Source organism: Glandiceps talaboti, chromosome 14, assembly GCF_964340395.1.
Source record: "Glandiceps talaboti chromosome 14, keGlaTala1.1, whole genome shotgun sequence".
NCBI lineage: Eukaryota > Metazoa > Hemichordata > Enteropneusta > Spengelidae > Glandiceps > Glandiceps talaboti.
In genome coordinates this window covers 11,342,953-11,369,680 of record NC_135562.1, presented here as the reverse complement: position 1 = coordinate 11,369,680, position 26,728 = coordinate 11,342,953, and the positions used below count along the sequence as shown (strand labels likewise).

The 26,728-nt window shown below is 34.9% G+C and overlaps 1 protein-coding gene across 1 annotated transcript; it reads left to right on the top strand.

The window, feature by feature from the left end:
- Window positions 1–883: 883 nt before the first annotated feature.
- LOC144445251 (uncharacterized) lies at window positions 884–20,534 on the top strand. Its single transcript, XM_078134793.1, has 15 exons — window positions 884–1,004; window positions 3,894–3,992; window positions 6,240–6,269; window positions 7,273–7,363; window positions 9,854–9,984; window positions 10,640–10,806; window positions 11,353–11,550; window positions 12,135–12,269; window positions 12,819–12,924; window positions 13,821–14,121; window positions 14,880–15,017; window positions 16,737–16,805; window positions 18,534–18,832; window positions 19,726–19,908; window positions 20,319–20,534. The coding sequence occupies exons 1-15, from the start codon at window positions 939–941 to the stop codon at window positions 20,532–20,534; spliced, it is 2,229 nt and encodes a 742-aa protein (XP_077990919.1). The 5' UTR covers window positions 884–938.
- The last annotated feature ends 6,194 nt before the right edge of the window (window positions 20,535–26,728 follow it).

Genomic DNA, 26,728 nt, shown 5'->3' with positions numbered 1-26,728 from the left:
AAATGTGAAGGTCAGACGGTCGCTATAAACATACCTGACTTATTGGCTGTTGTGGTGATTATAATCAGTTTTATAATCTTGGTTGGCCGATAGGCTTACATGTACCTCTTTGAAAAGTAGTTCAACTGTTTGATAATCGTCTGAGGCCGATGGTGAATTAGGCTTAATGACAACAGGAAAACAGAAATTGGATAATGCACAAGATATGAATTAAAAAAAAAAAAAAAAAAAAAAAAGCCAATGTGAGGCTTGCCATACAGGAATATTGAAGTAGAAGTTGTTACGAATTTTCGTCACATGAATTCAACCCTTATTATCTTTTTCCATGTAAAATTATTATTTTTTATTATAGCTTACATGTAAATATTATCATAGCTATTATTTCATTTTCAAATATTTGAACATTGAAAACTGCTACTCAACACATTCATTATTCATGTAATAATAACTATTATCTCAACCATATAAAAAAAAACTGGTAAACCTATCTATAACCAAGTAATAAAAATACTCTCCGCTTATACATGTACCACATACAGTCATACTACTAGAGAACGGTAGAGTATGCATGACGCGCAGTCCCGTTTCCAGGGTAACAAAAACGCTTCAATAGAAGCGCCCCCGTGAGGTGATCTATACAATATGGCGGTTTACCGGAAGACCGTGTTGCTATTTACATTGATGTGTATTACTACGCCAGTCTTGTTACATGACTCTGTTGAAAACCAGTATAAGTTTATACGTCGAGAATCTGTGACTAATAATTATTTTGATTACTTATGTGATGACAGGCAGAGTTTTGCGAGTTGTAGGTAATTTTCAGTGACTATTTTGGTGGAACTTCATTGTGCGGAAGTAGGAATTGTGAGGTGTGACACGGATGTAAGCAGTCATGGTAAATACTTCGTTGATGATTATGCTGTAACCGAAAATGCAACATGAGCTCAGAAATAGAACAACACATAACAAGAAAGTATGAAATCAAGAAAAGGCTTGGGAAAGGGGTAAGTGTCAGACTGTATAGGTGTCGTTGATTTGGATGTTTTCACAACGCAGTGAGTGGACGTTCCGGTGTACGCGATTGTTTCCACCACCCCTGGCAGACAAGACTTGTGCAGGCCTGTATGTGTTGTAGTGGAGATAATACATAAGAACAACAACAAACAGCTGTTTTCAAAAATACCGTCAACCTAGTAAAAGGGGTAGATACAGCAACAATTTATGATGATCAGAATACATTAATGATCTGGCTGTGCACACAGGTTATCGTTACGTACAACAGACATGACCCCATATTAACCTTGTCAATGTCAGTGCAGGGCTATCATCAATGTTGTGATCTGATCCTATAATATGGTTTAAGCGATTATGTATGTGTACTAAATTTGAAATTAAAAATATGACGAAAAGAAAGTATTGCATACTACCAGGGTTATCGCACCATATTTGTGTTTTCAGCTCATTCAGTTTTCAAAGTTAGTATCGAAAGCATCTTGCTTAGAGACAAGTGTACGTAAACTCAGAGCCTGTCACATATCTTAGTGTTTATATTATGAGCAGCTACAAGAACAAATGATTGATGAACTCTGTCATTTGTTATACATGTACAAATTTAAGTAGGTAAGATGTACCTTAATTTGCCAGTCATATTACCTACCTAGCTATGGATGTATATGCTGTGGGGTTTCGACATGTCTTCTCCCCTCCACTGTAGTTCTTCCCTATCTCAAAACAGCGAGACCGTAAACAGATTTCAGTTACATTCCTAGCTCTGGATGTATATGCTGTGGGGTTTCAACACATCTTCTCCCCTCTGCTATGGTTCTTCTCTATCTCAAACAGCGAGACTGCGAACATATTTCATTTACATTCTTAGCTCTGGATGTATACGCTGTGGGGTTTAGACATGTCTTCTCCCCTCTGCTATGGTTCTTCCCTATCTCAAAACATCGAGACTGCGAACATATTTCATTTGCATTCCTAGCTCTGGATGTATATGCTGTGGGGTTTCGACATGTCTTCTCCCCTCCAATATGGTTCTTCCCTATCTCAAAACAGCTAGACTGCAAACAGATTTCATTCGTAGGGATTTTGGGAATAAAAAATACCCAACCCTTGCTAGTGACCATATAAAATACAGAAATGAACTTTATATCACTAAATTCAACCTACGTCTTGTCTATTCTGTCATTTCTTGTCTTATGTTCGCTCGAAACGCAAAACAGACAATGGTAAGTCATGAAAACAGATTACCTCAATATTGCACATGCACACAACCTTGTACATGTTTAAGCAGCTGTCATATCGTACATTTTGCGGCTCAAGCGAATATAAGACAAGAATTGACAGAATAGACTAGTCATAGGTTGAATTTAATGATCCAAAGTTGCTTTTTGTACATAGTCATTAGCAAGGGTGTGGGTGGCTTTTTTACCAAAAATCCATGTGAATGAATTCTGTTCGCAGTCTTGCTGTTTGAGATTGGGGAAGAATCCTAGCGGAGGGGAGAAGACATGTCAAAACCCTGTAGCGTATATGCATCCAGAGCTAATTACCTATCTAAATTACACATGTAAAACTATGTATATACAGTCCAAATAGATGGTATATGTATATATACAGACAATTTTTTAAATGTGCGCTATTCGTATGGTGTTGTCCATAGTAAAGATGGCTTTCGACTGATTCTACCCCCACAGTCGTCTTCAAATTTCATGGTGCACATTGCGAGAGCAATCCCACAACCCTGTGTGGCGTTCAAGATGGCGAAACACATATGTTGCCTATAACACACTGACAGGTGCTTTTAATAGGTTACTTCATTTGGTTTACTACAAACTCTACCTCTACTAGTTTCAAAGTACAGTATGTCACTTTAGGACGTCACGTGATAACATTACCATATTTGTATCAACGTTCCAATAGCATAAACTAACGCTGTTGGTAGTAAGAACGGAATTCTGTTCCAGAGAAATCTATTTGACTATACAGTGGAGATGGTCAGATGGTCGTAACATGTATAGGGACTAGACAAGGGTTTACAAGCCAAGTAGGATTGGGGTGAATATTTTGGTGATAATGCTCAAAACTGTCAGTGGTGTTGGAGAACTAGCTGTAGAAAAAGTTGGTCCAGAACAAAAGAATAATCCTATTAATCCATATGGCTCCATTGATAAGATTATACTAATCCCAAACCATGGGATTCAAGTATTTGGGTTTAACGTAAAGATGAAGTTAGTCATTGAGTTATGGAGAATGAAAATTAAGTGAATTGACAAACCAAAGTAAAGAAATAGCTTAGCTGTAATATTAAGATATCAAGTGACCACCTGTTGATTTTCTGGTGATAGATAATTGGTTAATAACACATTGGAAGTTGATAAGCTTCAGACTTTCTAATTTTCATTTTAATACCCAAAATTGAGTTATACTCTAATTGGAGTCCCAAGGGACATCAGTGTAGACCCTTTGTTTGGCTGATTCCAGTTATGTCCTCACGAATGTGTCAAATCTGAGAAAGAAAATCAACTTTCACATTTTTTACCCGCCACCATGATATACATTGGATTGGATTCACTGAGAATTTGACAGAGTTTTGACAAAGTTTCTAAATCCATTGTGTATTTGTTTCACTGTGGATCAGATTACCCTCTAAGCCAAGTTGATGTGTCACTGACGCACACAGTTTCTAGTGACGCACAAAAATTCGGTGTTCCCTTATGTCTTACTACAAAATGTACCGGTACGTGGTGTGTGGTGACTCACAAGAAATGTCAGTTGTTAACATTTTGACCTACAGCAACAAAAATTTGGCTATCGTTAGAGGACACTCTGATGTGGATGTACTTCTATCTTTACTAATACATGTATCTCTGTATGTTATATCTCTGCAGGCATATGGGATTGTTTGGAAGGCTGTTGATAGGAAGACAGGAGAAGTGATGGCAGTTAAAAAGATTTTTGATGCCTTCAGAAACCAAACAGATGCCCAGGTATGTGTATAACACTAAATTCATATCCATTTCTCTGATTGCCTTAAGGGAGAGTAAACACCAGTCTGGTAATTTTCATCAAACTTTTCATAAAAAATTGCTTACTCCTTGAGACTTGATAATGGTGTTTTTGTTTGAGGGTGGTAAGTAGGTACAATGTATCTGAGTTCCCCAGTCATTTTACCAGGGTTCCCTACCAGTGTTTTTTGCTTAGGGCAGTATAAGTAGGTAAAATCTACCAGCGTTCCCTTGTCATTTTATCAGTGTTCCCTAAGGCAACAGTATTTTTGCTAAGGATGGTAAATAGGTAAAATCTACCAGAGTTCCCCAGTCATTTTACAAGAGTTCCCAAACAAAGTTATGGTAGAATGTATAGGAAATTACCCAGTATGCCAGTTTTGCCCCTGCCCATCTTTCTGTTACCATGGTTCCCCAACCTTAAGTCAAACTTTTCAAATTACAACTAGTTTACACTTCCTACTACTCAACAAAAATTCCATCGCAGAATTATTTCAAAACGTGGTTTAACAAGCTTTAATAAAAAGATTAATGTCAAAAATGTTGTGAATGAGGATATGAAATTAATCTTGGGAAGTATATAGAATAGTTACACTTAGTACTTACGTCAGTGTTTTATTTAAGGTTGGTAAGTAGGTAAAATCTACCGGGGTTCCCACATCATTTTACCGGGGTTCCCCACCTAAACTATGATACATTGCATGGGAAGCACTACCAGTTTTACCTCTTTCCCCCTTTCTGTTACCGGGGTTCCCAAACCTTAGCAAAAACACTGTACGTGAATAGTAATTTTGAGTAATTTTATGAAATAATATACAACTAGAAACTTACTAAATAATCTTAATATGTTATAGTAGTACAATGCATTATTTAGAAACTTTACTTTAAAAACGTAAAAACAGTACCCTAGATTACAACTGCATGTAATTAAAACACATGTTATGATCTGCTTTTATGCAATTCTTTTATTTTGTTATTTTGGGTTTTATTGCTGTATCTCTGTTTGGTATCTGTAAATGATTTGTTGTAAAAAGTCAGTACAAAGCCATGTGTACATATACATATGCACAGATACATGTCAAAAAATAGTTGTGTAGAAATATGGCACATCAACAGTTTGATCCTTTGTTTATGTGTATGAAATAAGTCAAAAGCCTTTCAGAAGAATATGAAAGCAGGTCTTTTCATATACGATAACAGCCACAGGCGTTATTGGAGTTTAAATCCATGTACAAGGCTGTGGTTATGAATATATGATATGATATGGTGTTCCTTGACAGAGGCTGTTGCCACATGGTATATTATATAACTTTATTACTATTGCTATAGATCCATTGTACAACAATTTTTTTTTGAGCTCCCCAAAGTTTTAAAAGTAACATGGACATCAGTGAAGAATTTCAGAAATGGTGCAGGGAGAACCACTATGTTGTGTTGTTGTGTAGGGTAGATTTAAAGCAGAGTTTTTAACGTGTAGCTATACAGTGCCTATCAACTTTATTATGTATTGGATATTGATGCTTTCATGATTATAATTATTATCATGTGTGTTCTATCTATTATTGCACATCAACTCAATTTAGGCCTCAACATAAAATATTGTCCTGAAAACCTTGGTATTTTTACAATTAGACTATTTTTCAGTCAACTGTCTACAACTTGTTCTCAAAGACAAATGTTTACTAATGATACTTTGTGTTCATGTACAAGAACGCATTGTAGTCACTACTTATTTTTGTAGTTTAGTTTTTCAGTGAAATAATCAAACACACGTATTTAGCAAAAAATTCCAGGTTTAAAGTATCGTGTATATAATCAGCTGTAGAAATCACCATTATTGTATATGTATATGTATACATGTACAGTGTGTTATTTGTACAATCAGTGCATTGTAGTGTAAGTCATTGATTTATTCAATATACAGTAACAAAATACACAATGCAAAATATGAACTGATGTATCAGGTTGCAGTGTTTTCAATAATGGAAGATTTATTGGAATGTAAACAAGTAAAACAAATATATCTATACTAATCGTCTATGTTTCAAATATATTATATGTTTTTCAAGAAATCATGGGATCAAATCCACTGTTCTACATTATTCCGTCAATATACACAATTCTCTCAATACTTTGGGTGTAGTTGGAGCAGATTCATTTGTTGATGTTATGTTTTCCAGTCTATGTTTTAATAATCAGGTGTGTCATGTATTTTTTTTGTTTCTGCAGAGGACCTTCAGGGAGATAATGTTTTTACAGGTATGAATTTATTTATTTTTACCTAAGTTGTAAGAATTCTTCCAATAGTCATATGAGGTACATGAGTATAGTGCAACTGTGCTAGCATCCCATTTCATTATAATATCATGCACACACAGTTCCAGTGTACACTGACTACTGTACTATACATGTCATTAGAGGTGCCAAGATATGGGGTATTATTGTACAGTCTCACTTTGTCTGTCTGGATATCCAGGCTGTTCAGTTTCATGGTTAGTGAAACTTGGACAGACAGAGTCAGCAGAAACATTTTCATTACAGGCAGACTTCAAAGTCCCAAGTGCTTTGCAGGCAAACTTTGTGATTGGATTCTCTATTGAATTTCCTGACAGTAACAGAATTGCAATTGACACTTTACGCCTTTAGCATTAGTGTGGAAAAATTCAAAGATTTATAATGGACAACAAATAATTGATAATTTTGTAGAGGACCAAGGCCTTAACAGCTTCTGTATGTAACTTGTCCTCAACAGTGTAGGAATACAACCAGTGACACACAAGCATTTACAAGCTGAACTCATTACAAACAGGGAAAGTAAACAACTGAATTGGAGGTACAGAGACATGTATGGTTTAATAAGAACAGTTTTATGGCCTCTTTACATGTACATGAAATACCAAGGCAACTTGAAATTCGTCTATGAATGTTAGCTACTGATATTATGTAAAGTGGCCATGCAACTGCTCTTATCAAATGGTGGGATGTATCATGTAATACATGTCTCTGTACTTCCAATATATAGTACCAAGTGTTATTAATCCAATTTATCTGTTTGCTAACTTTCCATGTTCCAAGATTCTCTTGGAAATGTTTGTTGCTGGTTGTACAATATATGGTTGTACATATTGTTTGATTTGTGCTGTTTTTAATTTCATGTAGGATTTACTATGCCTTCACATACATTTGTGAAACATACAGTGGAGAGAAAATGTCTATGATTTGAACTACATGTAAATAATATTCTCTTATTTATTTGGTACAGGAATTTGGTGACCATCCCAATATTGTCAAACTACATAATGTATTGAAAGCCGACAATGATAAGGACATTTACTTAGTGTTTGAATTTATGGGTAAGTACTGTTTATTTAGTCAACATCTATCATGATATAGTTTCATCAGATACAGTCAATCAAATAGAACAAACACAATTTAGAGTTAGAATGTGGTACAATGTCAAAATGTGAAAATAATATTTATATAGTAATGAAAATTTCTACTCACAGAGTAGAAATTCTCGGAAACAAATGCCAAATTTCCGTCGGCATCTCGTGAGCATTGTCAACGCTGTGTACAATGGAATATTGTCACATGTCAGTATACCCCTGATGATGCTGATGAGATGTCAGTGAAAATATGAGATTCACTTTCAAGAAATTTGTTGATTGTACAGGTAAAAATATTTATTTCTTAGAATGAACGCAGCGGCCATTAGCATTCATTCTCGCAATATTTACAATGTATATACATAGTTACAGTATGGTACAGGTTTGAATAATAAAGCAACTTAACTACTACATTGCAATATGGTGTAATGTAGAATTATTATGTCAGCTGTTGACTAGGATTGAAAGTAGGTTAAACTGGATTCACAGCCCATAACCATATCTATAATTGGATATACTCTACACATACACAACATTTGAAATATATGGATGCAAGCTGTCTTTAAAAAAAACAAAAGCTTAGTTTATCATTTGTCTGAATTACAGTGTGTTTCATCAAAATTATGTTGAAATGATAAAACAGTCTATGTCTAGATCCAAAGATTTCACAACATATGTTAAAGGGGGCATAAGCTGTTTTTAGGATGTAATTTTTTTCTTCATATTGAAAGGTGCTCACAGTATTCTACTGATTGATGTATACTTAACCATCACTTGCAATAGAGAACTTGCAAACTCGCCATGTTGAATGTTGCATCATGGGAAATGTGATAATAAGTACTAATCAATTAGTATTGTGAACAATGTTGATACATTGTTTGTAACCACAAATAATAAATTCATAATTACCAAGACCATTGTGAGAGGTTAATTTTATCGGTAGCTCCAGATTAGGTTTTATGATAACCACAGATAATCCCACAGTCCTTTGCATCTGAGCATGCTCAGTCTGGATTGCAAGTTCCCTGTTAAGTGAACTCAAACCTGGTATTAGGATATAACTGATAAACGATCCAATGACACAATTTTTATACAATATTATGACATATCAAAAAATGTACAAGAACTCACTACTATGCAATCATACAGTTACAACAATGCCAGAACACAAATTATAATGTCATAGAAAGCATGCATTGACATTAGTATTACACTAGATTAGTTTAAATGAAGCTTTTTGTAAGTATTTTCACTTGAGTAAAAGGCTTATAATCTCAGCTTGGGCCACTTTATATGAAGGTTATTTTATCACAAGCAGGAAATATTACCTAAATATATACTAAGGCCAAAAAAAAAAAAAAATCTGGTTCTGGTCAGGGTAAACTTTCTAAAGTGGTGCGACGACGCGCGTTTTTTTTTTTTTTTTCCTAATTTTTTTTTTTTTGCAAATTAGTAAATACACATTTTTGACACTTTACATGCTCTCGGAAGATGTCATACAACTCTGGAAGTTGGCACTGTTGTATGGCAAGTTTTGTACGATGCGGATCAATCATCCATCACAGGGCATCACTAGTCACATTTACAAATTTATCTTATCGCCCAGTGATTTGCAGTTATAATCCCATCCAAGATAATAATGAGTCTTGCCTTGCAACCACTGTATAATGTCATTGTGCAACTTGTAACGTTAAATAACGAGAAATAGGTCTGTCCAACCTTGGAGGAATTAAATTCCTCCAAGGTCCAACGGACGTAGAGGAGGCAGTGTTTTCTTTCGAGCACCGTCCATCATCAGTCTGATACACAGTCTGTATACGCTACGATGTTCGACACGTCTTTCCATCTCATCGCAGATGGAAAGACGTGTCGAACATCGTAGCGCATACATCCAGAGCTAACTGCTTACGCTACAGGAAAATCTTTGTATTCAGAAGGCAGAACGAAACAATCACCAGAACTAAGAACACCTAGAAAGTCAGCTGAATTGATATCAACATTTCGATAGCTCACGACGTACTCAAACTTCAGACATTTTCGAAACATGTGAGCGGTTTACCACCTAGCACAGTGAACACACTATTTCCCGTGATTCCCATCAACCACGCTCATCGTACATATTACGTACACATATCGTACGGAGGGTTATGGGTATGCAACAGTACTAGAAGAAAAGGGTACCCGTTACCAAATAGAAGTGCGCCATCACACGAGTTAAATTTTTCCGCTAGCCTTGCATACTAGTGTTGATTGTCGATCGACGGGGAATTGTAAATAAGGAACGGGAAAGCAAAAATTATCGGAAAAAAAGGATCGACGCGGGGGTATTCAGGGCACGCGCGCGCTGACCAGAACCAGACATATTTTTTTTTTTGGCCTAATCCACTGTAATATTAAATGCATAAATATAAAATTGGGGTGATAATAAATTATAAATTTCCAATGCTGTCTCTACAGATACAGACCTGCATGCAGTTATAAAGAAAGGAAATATTCTAAAAGATGTACATAAACGATATATAATGTACCAGTTACTGAAAGCAACCAAATATTTACATTCTGGAAATGTCATACACAGAGATCACAAGGTATGTATTGTATTTGGTTGTAAATTCCTGTTCAGGAGATATTTGGTGCATACACTATGTAGCTTTCAACTCCTATACTGAAGTTACAAGGTACATGTTGTGTGTGGCCCTGAACCCCTCTACTAAAGTTACAAAGTGCATACTGTGTTTAGCTTTGTACTCCTGTATTGGAGTTTCCAGGTACCTTACAAAATATCTGATCGCCAGAAAAAATATTGACCCTTCATTACAAGGAAGTCTGTTGTCTATTTTATTTTATTTTGAAGAGTTACAAACACTTAAGTTACTTGGTCATCTAGTTGGATGGTAGATCTATGATGTAAAAATTGCTTTAAAATTGTGAAATGCACTTTGTAATAATTACAATTTTTTTCCCCATTTACTTTGATACCTGTGTGAGCCATTGTAGGCCCTGTGTTCAGTTTTGAAATATGTTAATGATATGCAAATTAATATGGATGGATGGATGGATGGGTGGATGAATGTATGTATGTATGTATGTATGTATGTATGTATGTATGTATGTATGTATGTATGTATGTATGTATGTATCAATCGATCTATCTATCAATATATCTATTTTTCAAATATGTGGTGAACCCTTTACGTGATGAATATGTGTAATGATTTGAGATTTTTTCCTATCTTTCAACAGCCATCGAATATACTGCTAGACAGTGAATGTTTTGTCAAAGTGGCAGACTTTGGTTTAGCCAGATCTTTAACTCAGTTAGAAATAGAAGATAGTACCAATCCAGCATTGACTGAATATGTAGCTACTAGGTGGTACAGAGCTCCAGAAATCCTCCTAGCTTCTAAGAGGTGAGTAACAATAGAACTGATCCACTACTAAGAAAAGTGGTGTATGGTTTGAAAACTATAGCAGGATAGCTTGGCTAAAGAAGTTAAACTCAAACATGAGGGGCCAAGAGAACCCAGGCAAGGGATCTCATATCTGGACACATTATGTAACAAATGCTCTCCAACAAATTGAGATCAGTTTTCCAATGAGTGGGTTGTCATGGGAGTAAAGTCTACTTTGCTTGGTTATTTTGCATCCTGTTTTTTCATAGTGTTTAGTTGGAGTGTATGGTCTAGGTTTAAAAAAACAAAACCTGTTGACTCCTTTGTGTAAAAGAGTTGTAATTTCTTTGCACCATACCCTGTACAATGGGTAGGTTGAACCCTAGACTAATAGAACAGTCCACAAGCAAAACAAGTGATTATGTACTTGAATTGGTCTAGAGTACAGTACCAGTAGCTGGCCTAAACAATGTCAATGTGAGCATCATTATTGCTCGGTAGTTGTCATAGCTAACTTGTCTCTATAACACATGTAAATGTTACCAATTTGTTTTATGTTCTCAGATATACCAAAGGTGTTGATATGTGGAGTTGTGGTTGTATACTAGGAGAAATGTTACTAGGGAAACCAATATTTCCCGGTTCTTCTACTCTGAATCAATTGGAGAGGATACTAAGTACAATAGATTTACCAAGTAGAGAAGATATCATAGCAATTCAGTCTGAGTATGGCGCTTCACTTCTTGACAGAAGTATTGTCAAGTAAGCCTACTTTGTATACATCTACTTGTATATGCTATTAGCTGAGTTGAAGTGGTTGGTTGAGTATGTGTATGCATACATGCAACTGTTGACATTTGTATAATGGTAGAACCAAATATAGTGTTGATTGCTAGGTACCTCTATGTGTGTGTGTGTGTGTGTGTTAAAGTGTAAAAGTGTGTGGTCTGTGTGTGATCTGTGTTTGTGTTTGAGGATGGGGCAGTACATGGGTATGTATGTATGTATGTATGTATGTATGTATGTATGTATGTTATTGTATGTATGTATGTATGTATGTATGTATGTTATTGTATGTATGTGTGTGTGTATGTATGTATGTATGTATGTATGTATGTATGTATGTATGTATGTATGTATGCATGTATGCATGTATGTATGTATGTCGTGTGTGTATGTATGTTATATATTATGTGTGTGGGGGTGTATATGCAGGTATTTGAAAGAAGGTATGTGTGGATGCTTCTGTTATGTGCAGCAGTGGTAGTATTATTATTAAGGTATTATTTCAGAATCTTTTATTTAAACTGCAAACGCTGACAAAATGATGTATTGGTATCTTGTAGGCATAGGAAAGAATTTGAAGAAATGTTGAGCAGGTCGCCACCAGATGCGATAGATTTGGTGAGAAAATTACTACATTTTAATCCAGACAAGAGATGGACTGCAGAGCAGGCATTGGAACATCCGTATGTAGCAAGGTAAAGTATTTTGATTATATTCAAACTAAGAGTAAGATGTCCAGTACAGTGTCAAGGCTACATATTAGTCACCCAAGATGTGTAGTTGTTACTGTACATCTCACACAAGTTGAGTTTTTACAAATTCTTACAAACAAAATACAGATATATGCACAGGCATATAAAAATGATAGAATGTGAACACTCACTGCAGATGTGACAAAGAAGATTCGAACACTAAACTGTTTACTTGTTTCTGTACACACAGATAAAATGTAATATTTTTTGAGCATGCACACTAACATTGTCTGGATTTTGTTTGAGTAATTTGCAACAAAAAACATTGTGCTGCCTAAATGAAAGTCTATACTCTCTTCATTTTGATAGTACATATATGTAGTCACCCAAGTCATGTTCTTGTAGACACAACTCACATACACAAATGTACCTGTAGGTGGGTGCTATGTCATCTAAGAAGACTTGTTTTAGTTTTCATGCATTGCTGTACATGGCTAGAAGTTACAGTGTTGTAGATTGACACTAAAACAGTCATATTTATTGTGTTTCTAGGTTTCATAATCCTGCCGATGAACCAGGTTTAGACTATGATGTCATTCCACCATTAGACGATGATATTCAGTTAACAGTCAATGAATATAGAAGTAAACTCTATGAAGTAAGTACACACTGATGATATTCAGTTAACAGTCAATGATTATAGAAGTAAACTCTATGAAGTAAGTACACACTGATGATATTCAGTTAACAGTCAATGATTATAGAAGTAAACTCTATGAAGTAAGTACACACAGATCAGTCAACTCTTGGTTCTAACTTGACACAATTGTAAGTGAAAATAGTTAGTTATTGATCATGTTTGGTTGGGTGGGTGGGTGGTTGGTTGGTTGTTTAGTTTAGTTAGTTTTAGTTAGGTAGTCAGTTTGTTTGTTTGTTTGTTTGTTTGTTTGTTTCTGTCCATGTATATATAGATGGTCTTCAAAATGAAAATAAGGCAACACAAATTACTACAAAATACAACCGGGCTATTTTGTTAATCACAGTGTAAATGTAAATTTTTATGTACTAACCAATATGTGTAGTTGACCCTGACCTTTACCTTCAGTGTAAAATTTACCAAAAAGAGTCATTTTCATCCGTCAGTCACACAGAAGTCAAGTACAAGTACTTGAGGGGATCGTTATTGTTTGTTATTTATGGAAGTGCTTTGCCTTAGTGATCCTGTAAGATACATCTTGTCACTCAGCCCTCATTGGCCTTGCTTGGATTAGCTTAGGTGGCATCCTCTCATGGGTATGGCGTACCTTAGACTTGGCTTGAATTTATGAGTAATGTTTTTACGAGTATCAAAGTTCATGGACTTTGGGTTCATAGCATCAAATGAAAACTTCTATTCACAGTGTTAAAATTCAAAATCATAACCCATAATAGCCAATTTAAGTACATTCCTGACAATGCTGTTGACATTGTCAGCAACAATTTGGGATTCACTGCCAAGAAATTTTTTGACTCAGTGAGTAGAAATTTTCATTTGATGATAATTTTTTTTTTCAGATGATAAGAGACAAGAAAGCCAAAATGAGAAGACAGCGGACTGAAAGTGTTGAACAGAAACAAAAACAGAACCACCCTCCTGCATCACCCCCAAGGCCACCCACAACTCCACCCATGAGGAATCCACACCCCTCATCATCATCCTCCTCCTCCTCACAACATCATTATCAACCTCGTCCCCCACAACCCCCATCAAGTGAACCCTATGTGAATGAAAGTATGAATACAACGTATCCAGGAACGTATCACCACAGACCTCCTATTAAATCATCATCATCATCATCCTCTCAGTATTATCAAGGTAAGATGAACACTAATGTAGTGTGTGCCTCAGAATTTAAATTCGTAAACTTTTGTGTTACTTTCTCAAGCTAAGTCAAACCGATTCTCAGTAAAAAAAACTGGAGTCACCATACAAATCCTTAAACTAGAGGTCAAAATGATATAAAAGTTAGCCATTTTAGAATCCAATATGGTCGCTGAATCCAATATGGCCACCAAATCCAATATGGTTGCTGAATACTGTGTTAACTCTTGGAAATGTTCACGTTGGCAAGGTCTCACAGAAAGTTAGGAAGTTTAGTAGTTAGGAATGGTGGCACAAGTGTTTATGTGTTTACAATATCCGTGTCACACAAATTAGAAATACTAGTTGAAGCTCGGAGAGATAACTCCCAGGTTTACGTGTTTACAATATCAGTGTCTCACACACATTTAGAAATGCTAGGACAAGTAGTAGCTTGGATAGATGACCCAAATGTTTTATTTTCATATCTAATACCAATCATGTCTCAAAACAGTGGAATTATTGTCTGTCATCTACTATGGTTGAAGACAAGTTATTGCCACTATGACACGTGCCACAGCTCAAATTTCTTTGACTGTTTAGTTGTAGTTATTGTTTCTTGTTAAAGTTATCTATTATTCTATTGATTTGTATTGTTTAAATATCCCAGTAAAGAGGGTTTATCTTTTGTGATTGTGGTACTTTGTGTGTGTGTTTATGTTGCCTATCCTTTATTTTCTGTTTGTGTAATTGTTGTTTTGTGTCGTTTGTAGCTCCTTCTAAAAGCAGTAGTTACCATGGTTACCTACCCAATGGTACAATGACATCATCAAGTCCTTCCTCTACAACAACTCATAAGCCTCCTATACGTAGTGATAGTACTGGTGCCAACATGTATAGGACCAGTTCAGGTACCTGTTTGCTTCCTTTAGCCATGTTAGCTAGATCAGTTTCATGAGTCTAGGTGCACCAGGTTGTCATCGTATGTGATACATATGTACATGTGTACACACACACACACACACACACACGTACGTACGTACGTACGTACGTAAGTACGTATGTACATACATACATACATACATACATACATACATGTACAAACATACATACATACATACATATAGTTTTAAAGATTATTATCTATGTCCAAAGGTCTATACATACAATTATTTAATCTGATCATTGCATTCAAGCGTAGGGATTGAATTCTCAGGTAAAATTCACCCATTTGTGATGCTATACTGTGTTTTGACATCAATCAAGATAATGAGTCATTTTAATCATGTAAATTTTGGATAATCAAGCAGAATATCAATATGTTTTTTGACATTTTTAATTGTAAACTTACTTCTTGAAATTTGAAAGTTACATCCTTACGTACATGTATATAGAAAGCAACATGTAGTACATAACCCTACCGATTATGCAAATTAAGTCAAATACATCTACTGATTATGCAAATTAAGTCAGATGCATGTAGTACATATCTCTACCGATTATGGACATTTAGTTAAATACATGTGGTACATACGTGTATCTCTACTGATTATACAAATTAAGTCAAGTGAATGTGGTATGCTAATTGAGTCAAATATATGATGTAGTACATAACTCTACTGATTATGCAAATTAAGTCAAATACATGTACATATCTATAGATTATGCAAATTATCATGCCTATCATGTGTGTTTTCAATACTGTGGTGTGGATGTTGTGAACTGGGAATCTTTGTGCAGTGTCTTTTCTACAATTATTTTAATAGAAACTAAATATATATTTAGTTATTTGATATACACCCAAAATTGTCTTAATAAACATGAAGATATTGATATCGAAACAGAATTGAGACTGACATATCTTAGTTACAAGTAGCATTGATTCAGTCGTTATATTGTGTATAATGTAAATATATTAAACGTTATAAATAGTGTGTGTATAGCATTAACTATACATGTTTGCATGCCTATTGCTAAGCTGAGTGTACAAACATGAAATTCATAGAAATAGCTATCATCTAGTGCAGTAAAGTGTGTTGCATGTCACACACATACATATAGTAAGAATCAAAATACGAAAGTGGAATATCAAAATAATGATAATAACATAATGTTTTGTGTCATCTTTATATCAAACTAAACTGTAGGATAAAATTTTTTATTCCTGACATTTATTGTCTAGCTAGACTGTAGTAGACTACAAATACATCATCTTCAGCATTTAACAGACTTCACAAATCAGCGAGTGCTGACTGATGAGATGGTGTGATACATTATGCAGACTAATATGTACAAATGTAGACTGTGAGGTACGCCATGAAGGGGCGCCCTCACACATCGGTCAACCCCTAGAGAGGAGGCCAATGAGGGTGGTATGACACGACGTATCTGACAGTCTAACTAATGTGTAGCTTTGACTACATGCCTATTGCAAAGCTTTGTGTATACATCTGAAATCCATGATTGAAATAACAGTCAAGTGTAGTACAGTATGGTACATGGTGCACATGTACAATAACATACAGAATGTTAGTGTGTTTACTTTGGACTGCACAAATGATACCCTGATTCACAACATGACTTTCTTTGTTAATTGCATGTTAATTGTTGTTCTTGTTGTCTTTCTGTAGTACCCAATGTCTTTGTTTATGAGAGGCAACCATCCTATGGTGTCAATAAACCCAAACCACCATCTTCCAGCAAGTATTCTTTTACTTTCATCTCATCCTGTACTAATTTATTTAACAGAGAATGCGCCTCACCTCACATAAATAAGTTTTTCAACTTTTGCTGTTACTTCATTCAGCAGATGTCAACCCATTGTCAGTTAAAACTGGGGAAAAAAATGAAGGGTCACATGTAATATTTTCAAATAGAGACTAAAATGATCTAAAAATGTAGCCATGTTATTCTTCAAAATGGCCACCAAATATTGTGTGAATTGGATGGGAAATCTCCATGCAACATGATGGTTAGTGTACCCTCTTAAGCCAATTTGACACGCCACTGACAGACACAATTTCTAGTGACGCACCAACATTTGGTGTTCCCCTATCTCTTGTGGTGACTCACAAGAAATGTCAGTTTTTATCGTTTTGACTCAAAACAACAAAATTTGGCTATCATTAGAGGGCACACTGATGATGGTGAACAATTCAGTTCCAGTAATGATTTCAAAAACAGGAACAAACTTTCAAATACAGTAGTAAGATTTTGGCGTGATTTGAAATATGTTCATTCTCAAGTAAGTTTGTCTCTAAGGTGCATTCTTCCCTAAACTTCACTTATCTTTATTGGTTCGGAGATTTCACTTGTCTTACAGGGTTCTATATTCATATATTTTATCATACCTCGGTGGGTATACATGCTGGCTTGGTTTTAGATATTGTAAGTTTGTAAAGTCTATGGTTTATTGGGTTCTGGAACAATTATCTACATTGAAGCTTGGCAAACATTGGGATGTTTGGCTGATAATACATACAGCATTCTTTTTCTAAAAAGCTTGGCAAATATTGGGATGTTTGGCTGATAAGTCATACAGTAAATATCATGATAATTATGAAAACATTCGTGGTGTGGGACTGGGAAACATTATACAAATGGTGTTGGACACATTAATAGGAAGGACTATTATGTTTTTACATGTAGGTGAGAGGAAAGGCGGGAGGGGGGGGGGCAGCTTGGGAATTTGTAGGCTTAGTGAAAAGATAACAAAAAATCCAGCAGAGTCAGACTTCTGTGTGTTGGTTAGGGTGTGTGTGTGTGTGTGTGTGTGTGTGTCACTGTGTGTGTGTGTGCGTGCATGTGCGTGTAGAGCGTTGTTAGATAGTAGGGATGTAGATACATACCATAAGTGTACATCAAAGTGAACTCAGATTCAATTCATTCTGTGTCTTGACAGACTGCCAATGTGTTTGCAGTCTTATCAGGGTGACCTGTCTATAAGTTATATTGATATTATCAAGTATAACATAGTAACATGTGTAATCATTTAAAAGATACAAGAAAGCCACAGGGGATTTGAAAATTGACAAATAATAGCGAGAAAGCCACAGGGGATTAGAAAATTGATGAATAATAACAAGAAAACCACAGGGGATTAGAAAATTGATGAATAATAAAGAGAAAGCCAGATTTGAAAATTGACAAAAAATAAGGAGAAAGCCACAGGGGATTTGAAGATTGACAAATGATAAGGAGAATGCCACAGAGAATTTGAAAATAGCATTTCTTTGTTCAGTGACTTGTGAACTGTGACAAGACACTCATAGTAATCCCCACCAAAGAAATGTTTTTTAGCCAAATTTGAATTTTGACTTTTCTGTGACCTATTTTGAACTTTGACCTTTATGGTGCATATTTGAACTTTGACCTTTCTGTAGCATATTTTGATATGTATATTCCTTCCACCTCATCTGATCATTTAGGTTCAAGTAGTGGGTACAGTAGGAGAACAAAGACGCCTCCATCACCCATGGTCCATCCACATCGTAGTGTACACCCTGCAGCTACGTCATCAATGCGACCATTTAGACAACGGTCTAACAGTCTGGATAATGTCCATGCCAGCACATACGTGGAGCGACAACGAAGTCAGGAAGGTACTTATGGTGCAAGCCATCTTGAAAGAAAACGCACGGGTAGTTATGAAAATCTCAATCATGCAAGTAGTTACTTAGAAAGACAACGAACTGGCAGTTATGAAAATCTCCATTCTTCATCTCATGTAAGTATAGATCTCTTCTGATATACTACTATGGAAATCAAGCTATAGGCAAACTAAGATAGACACAAACTAAAACTATTGTTGATATACTACTATGGAAATTAAGCTATCAGCAAACTAAGATAGACACAAACTTATAAACTATTTGTGTATGTGGTAGATCACACAAGTGGGTGATAGCATAGTCTTGTTGCTAGACGTTCAGGCTTTCTTCCGATACAATAAGCAAACAAAGTTCACAGTGAGGGCTTGCCCGAACTTCCATTTTCGATAGTGATGTTCTATATACGTGTCATATTCTATCGGAAGAACATCCGAGGTCTAGCAGCTAGACTAGTGATAGCATTGCTTTGGTTATGTAGATATAATCTTTCTGTAATCAAGATAGTGTAAAACACAATGAGGTTGAATGTGATTAGACTATATTTCAAGTCTGTGTTGTACATTTGACTTCAGACGTTTTCTTGACTATTTTGAGACTGTACATCGGCCGTTGGAGCTTATTGATTTAAAGTGGCACAGGCTGAGTTTATAAACTTTTTATTCGAGTGAAAATACTTAACATTCCAGTATGATGTTAGTATCAATGCATGTCTTCTATAACATTACGATTGTATTCTGGCATTAGTAGAACAGTTGATTGCATAGTCAGAATTTCCTAAACATTTTTTGATACATACTACAAATTATGTCATTGGATCATTTATAAGTTATATCTTAATACCGGGTTTGAGTTCAGTCATTTGCAAGTGATGGTTAAGTGTACATCAGTAAGTAGAATACTGTGAGCACCTTTTAAATACTAGTATGCAGCAAAAACAACACCCAGATATGTATACACTCAGCTTGTGCCCCTTTAATAAATAACAATTGTGGATTTTTATATCTTTCAGGGACATAGTAGTTATGGTAAAGATGTGTACTCATCTAGTCACAATCCGAGACGACCAGGTTCTGGGTCACATCAAAGAACAAGGTCATATTCAGGTGGTCTCCGTGATTCAAGGAGTTATAATAGTACAACAACAACAACACCAGCATCATCAAGTGGTTTCCATGTCAGTAGTTCAAGACTGGTAAGTTGCAAATTACTGTATGATACTTTTAGTAGTACAATTCAGGTAAGTTGGAAATTATGATAAAGTGATTTCTATGTCAGAAGTTCCCTACTGGTATGGTAAGTTGGAAATTATTCTGTTCAGCAGTGCATGACTAGTAAGTTGTAAATTTTTGTGTTTTGTTTTCAGCAGTTCACAACAGAAAAGGTTTGGATAATTGTTTGGTGTTTTCACGACATCTTAGCCAGTAAGTTTGATAATATAGTGTTATGGTTTGTAGCACTTCAAGGCTGCGAAGTTTGACAATTTACTATGTAGTGATTTCTGTGTTAGCCACTCACAGCTAGTAAGTTTGACATTGGTAGAAGGCGGTAACGTTCAAATTTATTTATCAAGTGACACATTTTATATGATGTTTCTTCATTCAGGTTCAAAGGTCATCATCAGCCAGGGATAACCGACAGCGAGCACCCAGTAATTACAGTGAAAGTAGACACAAGTCAGCTGGTAGCTATGGAAAACGTCAATACTACAATAAAGGTAGCATGGATAGTTCAAGTAATGCAAGGACAGTGTTTGGTAGTTATTCACAGTCACATGGTACAATTACAGCATCCGGATTGGCTAACATCAAAAGATGGTGATCATAGCATCATAGCAATGCACAATAGACATTTTCGTAAACAACGCCCTCTATTGATACAAACTTGTAATGATAGAAAATGATGATACATAGATATAATAAATACTGTGGTATATCAATGAGCCATGATAGAAAACATATTTTTCAATTTTTAGCCAATATCACAAGTGTGCCTAGCTTGTCTTTGTATCAAGCTGAGAGATAGATTTTTTAAAGAAAAAATCTTAATTATCAGCTCTTAGATACCACTCTCTCTGATTGCAAAGTTATCACAAGGTGGCGCTGTTTATTTAGAAAGGTTTATTTCTGAACTAGAAATGCAACGTTTTCCTGCTGCAATGCCGTTAAGTTATTTAAAGGGAGGGGATATTAATAAGAAATTGTCCGTCCAGTCACACCTTTTATAAGATATCAGGGAAAATAAAAATGTGATTTCTGAATGTTATTTGTCATTTCTGTCCTCTGTTGTTTCTATGGCAACATCACAATGAGTAAATGTCCATTTGAATATGTTTATACTTGTATCACATGCATAATTTTATCAAATAATCAAAGAGGGATAACCCAAGATTCATTGGGTAAAATATCAAAAAGTTTGGTATTTTATAATCATAAACTTCGGCTGTGAGTTTGTTTCGTGGTTAAATGTTTTCATGATGTCATTGTTTCGAATCAGAATATAGTACTGTCAACTGTCAAAATGAATTGCGCCCTCCAGTGATGAAGTGACATTATATGATATGATTATCAACAGCACCCTCTAAGTGTTATAACAACATGTATACAGGTATATCAACCCATTTCGGATTCTCAAATAACAGCGTAACTGAAAAAAGGGTACTCAACAATTTGGAATTTTTGGATGAAATAGGTATATCACAAAGCATACGTCATTGTCACTAGAGGGCGCACTTTATTAGGAAGGTCAGTTTGAATTCTTTATATCCCCAGACCCCATACTCTCTTCATTTTGTGGTATGATTTTTTTTGGCCAATGAACTTTACCTAGAGGTGATTATTATTATATGCATGTCCATGTACAGAGTGATATAAAGTATGTGAGAGTGTGTTTGTTGTAGGCTAAATTGTAAAAGACAAAATGTAAGACTAGTCAATGGTGTGATACTCTATATGTAATAAAAAATGAACTCTTATGCAATATATGTAGTAAAGTAACTTAATCATAAATTTGTGTAAATTTGAAGATTTTTGGTGCCATTTGTATGTAGATAAATTCTTGTTTTTATTCACAGACAAATGGGAGATGTCGTATTAAATTGTAAATATTCTGTTATTCAAGTTGTTTCACAGGGTTGTATAGCCTTATCTATATTGGCATTGAACTCTTAAGGGTGGGTTAAATGGCCTTACTTTTGGTACTGAACTTAGGGGGTAATAAGCCCTCAAAGAACATACCATGTATTATATTACATTATTGGCGTATTAGGTTTTTAGGTCTTAGACATTTTCTTCTGTGGGCATATTATTTTTGAGGAAATGAATACATTTTGTTTGAAACATAGATAGTATAAAAAAAAATAACCATAGTTTAAACTCTTAACTGGGGGAGGGGGTGTTAGTCTATGCTTGTAGAAATTGACTACGTTATATTCACTGCCATAGGTACCTTTAGTAGACAATGTTTGTTTGTTCGTTAATGATACAAGTTTTGTGTACTGCTATATCTTGGCATGCTTACAATGACGTCTCCATGTTGTGTATATCTACAAGTGTGTTGTGACGTGTGCTACTATAATCAACACCATATAATACACTAGTTTTAAACTTAGGAGTGAAGTTACATAGTCCTAGACTAATCTTTCGAATGAAGTTGTAATTACAAAAGTGGTCCTAGACTTACTTGCATATGTGCATTAGGTAGATAAAACTTAGTGATGAATATTTCTTGTTACACAACTAAGGCTTCTAAGTACTTACAAGTAACAATTCACCTGCTCAAGTGACGTCAAAAAACTTTTTCAAAGTGTCTGATTGCTGGCTTATCACTAGGCAGTGTGGTGATAATAACATTGTTGTAGAGATGATGTAATTATTATGCTCTGTCATCTCTCTGGTCACGTCATTGCCTCTATGCTGCCTAGGGTTTAATGCTAGCAAACAAATTTGACCAAAATGTTACTCAAAAATGTTACTCATAAGTATGTAGAACCCTGGTTTATGTAACAAAAACTATTTATAACTGGTCGTAGAGTTGCTTTAGAAGGGAATTGAAGTGTACCTGTGATAAATGTGTGAGGGATGTTTCACAACCCAGAAAAATTGTTATTTTACGTCTGGGTAATACTAGCGTTTACTTTTTAAAAAGATTGCTATATAATTGATGATATTGGCAGACATTTATCCATGAAGTCTGGGATATTTAAAGTTGGTGCCTCATTTGCATATCTGGTGTCATTTCTTTTTTTTTTACTATATGAATGTTGAAGCTATATCAACATATTTTTCTATACAAACTCAGATATGTACATTGTACTTTAAGGCCCATAGCATACAGTATCTCAATAAAAATTATTATCACAACAGATGAGACACTATGTATGCAAATGAAGCACCGATAAACATACATGGGAACAGTATATATGATTCTAGATATGCAAATGAAGCACAGTATGCATACTTGGGAACAGTATATATGATTCTAGGTATGCAAATGAAGCACCAGTATGCATACTTGGGAACATTAGATATGATTCTAGTATGCAAATGAAGCACCAGTATGCATACTTGGGAACATTAGATATGATTCTAGGTATGCAAATGAAGCACCAGTATGCATACTTGGGAACATTAGATATGATTCTAGGTATGCAAATATAAATGAAGCACCAACTCACAATGTTCCTTGAATAATAGACCGTGAAAGGGGAAATATTTGGAATCATTGATTTTCATCTGCCTATATCTCTTTTGAGATTTAGCATAGCACAAACACAAAAATCAACATTTTCCATGGGTCGTGAAACATTTTTAATACATTTATGATCTGAGAGTGTCAGGTAAACATTAATTTCTCCTCTATACAGTTATTTGCATGTCTTGTGGCATCTCACCTATAGACGACTCAATTAAGCTTAACCATGTAGAGAAGTTTTTCCCTGTAAATTTTGACTAGAAATAATAACGTATTTAACAAATGCTAACTAGAATTCAAGAATCTTGCAGAGACCATGTGTGCATTTATTTTTTAACCAATCATTTATTCTGTATATAATGGACAATTTAATGTTAAATTTTGCTTAGTAACAGCATACTGTAAACCTGGAAATTTTCGCTTACTTCACTGGAAAACAAAATTGTGAACATAAGTAGTGACTAAAACGTCTGCTTGTACATGACCACAATGTACTAGTCTGGTAATTAGTAAAAATAAGTAGTGACTAAATACCTTCTTGTACATGAACACAATGTACCAGTCTGGTAATTAGTTAAAATAAGTAGTGACTAAAATGTCTTCTTGTACATGAACACAATGTACCAGTCTGGTAATTGGTTAAAATAAGTAGTGACTAAATACCTTCTTGTACATGAACACGATGTACCAGTCTGGTAGTTGGAGAAAATTAGTAGTGACTGAAATACCTTCTTGTACATGACCACCATGTACTAGTCAGGTAATTAATAAAAATAACTAGTGACTAAAATGTCTTCTTGTACATGAACACAATGTACCACCAGTCTGGTAATTAGTTAAAATAAGTAGTGACTATAATGTCTTCTTGTACATGAACACAATGTACCAGTCTGGTAATTAGTAAAAATAAGTAGTGACTAAAATGTCTTCTTGTACATGAACAGTAAAGTAGTGACTAAAATACCTTCTTGTACATGAACACAATGTACCAGTCTGGTAATTAATAAAATAAGTAGTGACTAAAATGTCTTCTTGTACATGAACACAGTGTACTAGTCTGGTAATTAGTAAAAATAAGTAGTGACTATAATGTCTTCTTGTACATGAACACAATGTACCAGTCTGGTAATTAGAAAAAAATAAGTAGTGACTAAAATGTCTTCTTGTACATGAACAGTGACTAAGTAGTGACTAAAATACCTTCTTGTACATGAACACAATGTACTAGTCTGGTAATTAGAAAAAAAATAGTCTTTGAGAACTAGCTGAAGACGGTGAAATTGCAAAAAATTTGTAGTAGCAAAAATATCTTGGTTTACAGTATCATATGTCATGAACATACAACTTAGCTGAGATGCTTTATACAAAGTTATAGAAAATACTTTTCCTATTTGAATTTCACAAGTCAATGGTGTGTCACAGAAAGATGTTATTCCGAAAATATTCTCTGTTCAGTTCTGGGAAATCCAGTCGATGTACTTCAGAAAACTATTGAAAGAGTGGTTGAACAAACAAATGTACTTACTACAAAATGCCAAAAGTAATAAACCAAGTAAATTAAATTTTAAGGGTAGTTTACAACAATTTTTAAAACTTTAAAAAAAAAACTTTAAAAAAGGTTCATGGTTGGTGGTATTTTTAGATATATACTCCTTCAAAGACTCAAATTTCTATAAGTGTGACCAAAAAATAATTTTAACAAAGTACAGTAACTTGGTAATGTGCAAACTATTCATGTTCCCTGGCTGAGAACATTCAAATCAAATGAATTAATATTCATATTCCCAGGCCTATGACATTCAAATACATTAAAATTGTAAATTCATTGTATAGAACCATAACTTTTTGTACATATAAAACAAAAAATCAACAGTTGTCTTAAGTGTTTATGTAATTATCCCCTCTTGTTGTTGTGTGTGTGTGTGTGTGTGTCTGTGTGTGTGTGTGAACTGTAATGAAAGACTTAGTTGTGTCACTCAAAATGTCCAGTGAGTTTAGGTGGCACAATTGATTTATTACTACTTAAAGTCAAGCCTTTGGCTAACTAAGATAAACTCAAACTAAAATTATTGTTGTTTGCGGTAGATTACACTAGTTGGTTATCAAGGTGTCATGGTTAAGTAAATATAATCATTCTGTTGTCAAGATTGTGTAAAGACTGGAAGTCTCATAAACCAAGCAGTTCATATGAAAGTTAGAAATGAGGTTGAATGTACCACCACAAGAGATACCACCCTACCAAGTGTAATTACAGATACCACCCTACCAAGTGTAATTACAGATACCACCCTACCAAGTGTAATTACAAATACCACTCTACCAAGTGTAATTACAAATACCACCCTACCAAGTGTAATTACAAATACCACCCTACCAAGTGTAATTACAAATACCACCCTACCAAGTGTAATTACAAATACCACCCTACCAAGTGTAATTACAAATACCACTCTACCAAGTGTAATTACATCATCATCATTTGCTAACCCGTATCAACATGTCAATAATAGTTTGTGTGTGTTTGTTTATTTCCCGATAGTTGACTTGCCATTGTTGTATATGTGTACTTACAGAACACAAATATTGTAATAGGTAACTGATGAATGTTCAATTCAATGTTGTTGACGCCAGCCATTACTACAAATTTCAGATCGGTATAGAAAGGCAACCGTAACTACAAATTTCATATTGGTATAGAAAGCCAACCATTACAGTACATTTCAGTCCAACACTGAAAAATAACTCAAAGTAGAAATTTCAACTAGACTGGCACGGCATCTCTGGGAAACCAATTAATGCAGGCTTTATTGTAACTGATGTACTTAAAAAGGAAATTGTCTTCCTCTTAGGGCAACACAACTGTGATAATAGAATATAAAATAATGTCTAATATTGAATTATTTTTCGTAATGATCATCAAAACTTATGTGTGTAAATAAAATAATTTGACCGTGTCTGCAGGTAACAGACACAGTACATTCAATCTCACCAGTTATAATCCATTCATTTTGTACTGTAAAACATTCCAAATGCAGAGTGTACAGGTCTTTGTTTTGAATTGTACAATAGAATAATGACCATTGGTCTAATAATGCAGTATCTTTTGTATCTTTTAATTCAATCCAACATTTCTAGTTTGCAGTGTGTTTAATTTTGAAAACAAGAGTTATAAATTCACTCTTAAAGTTGGTGATTTTTACAGTGTAACTTGTGCAAAAAATAATAAAAATGAAATTTATATGTACATATGTATTGTGTGTCTTGTCATGTGTTACAGTGGAAATGATGTTGGCTTGGTGTTTCACCCATGGGACATGTTTTTG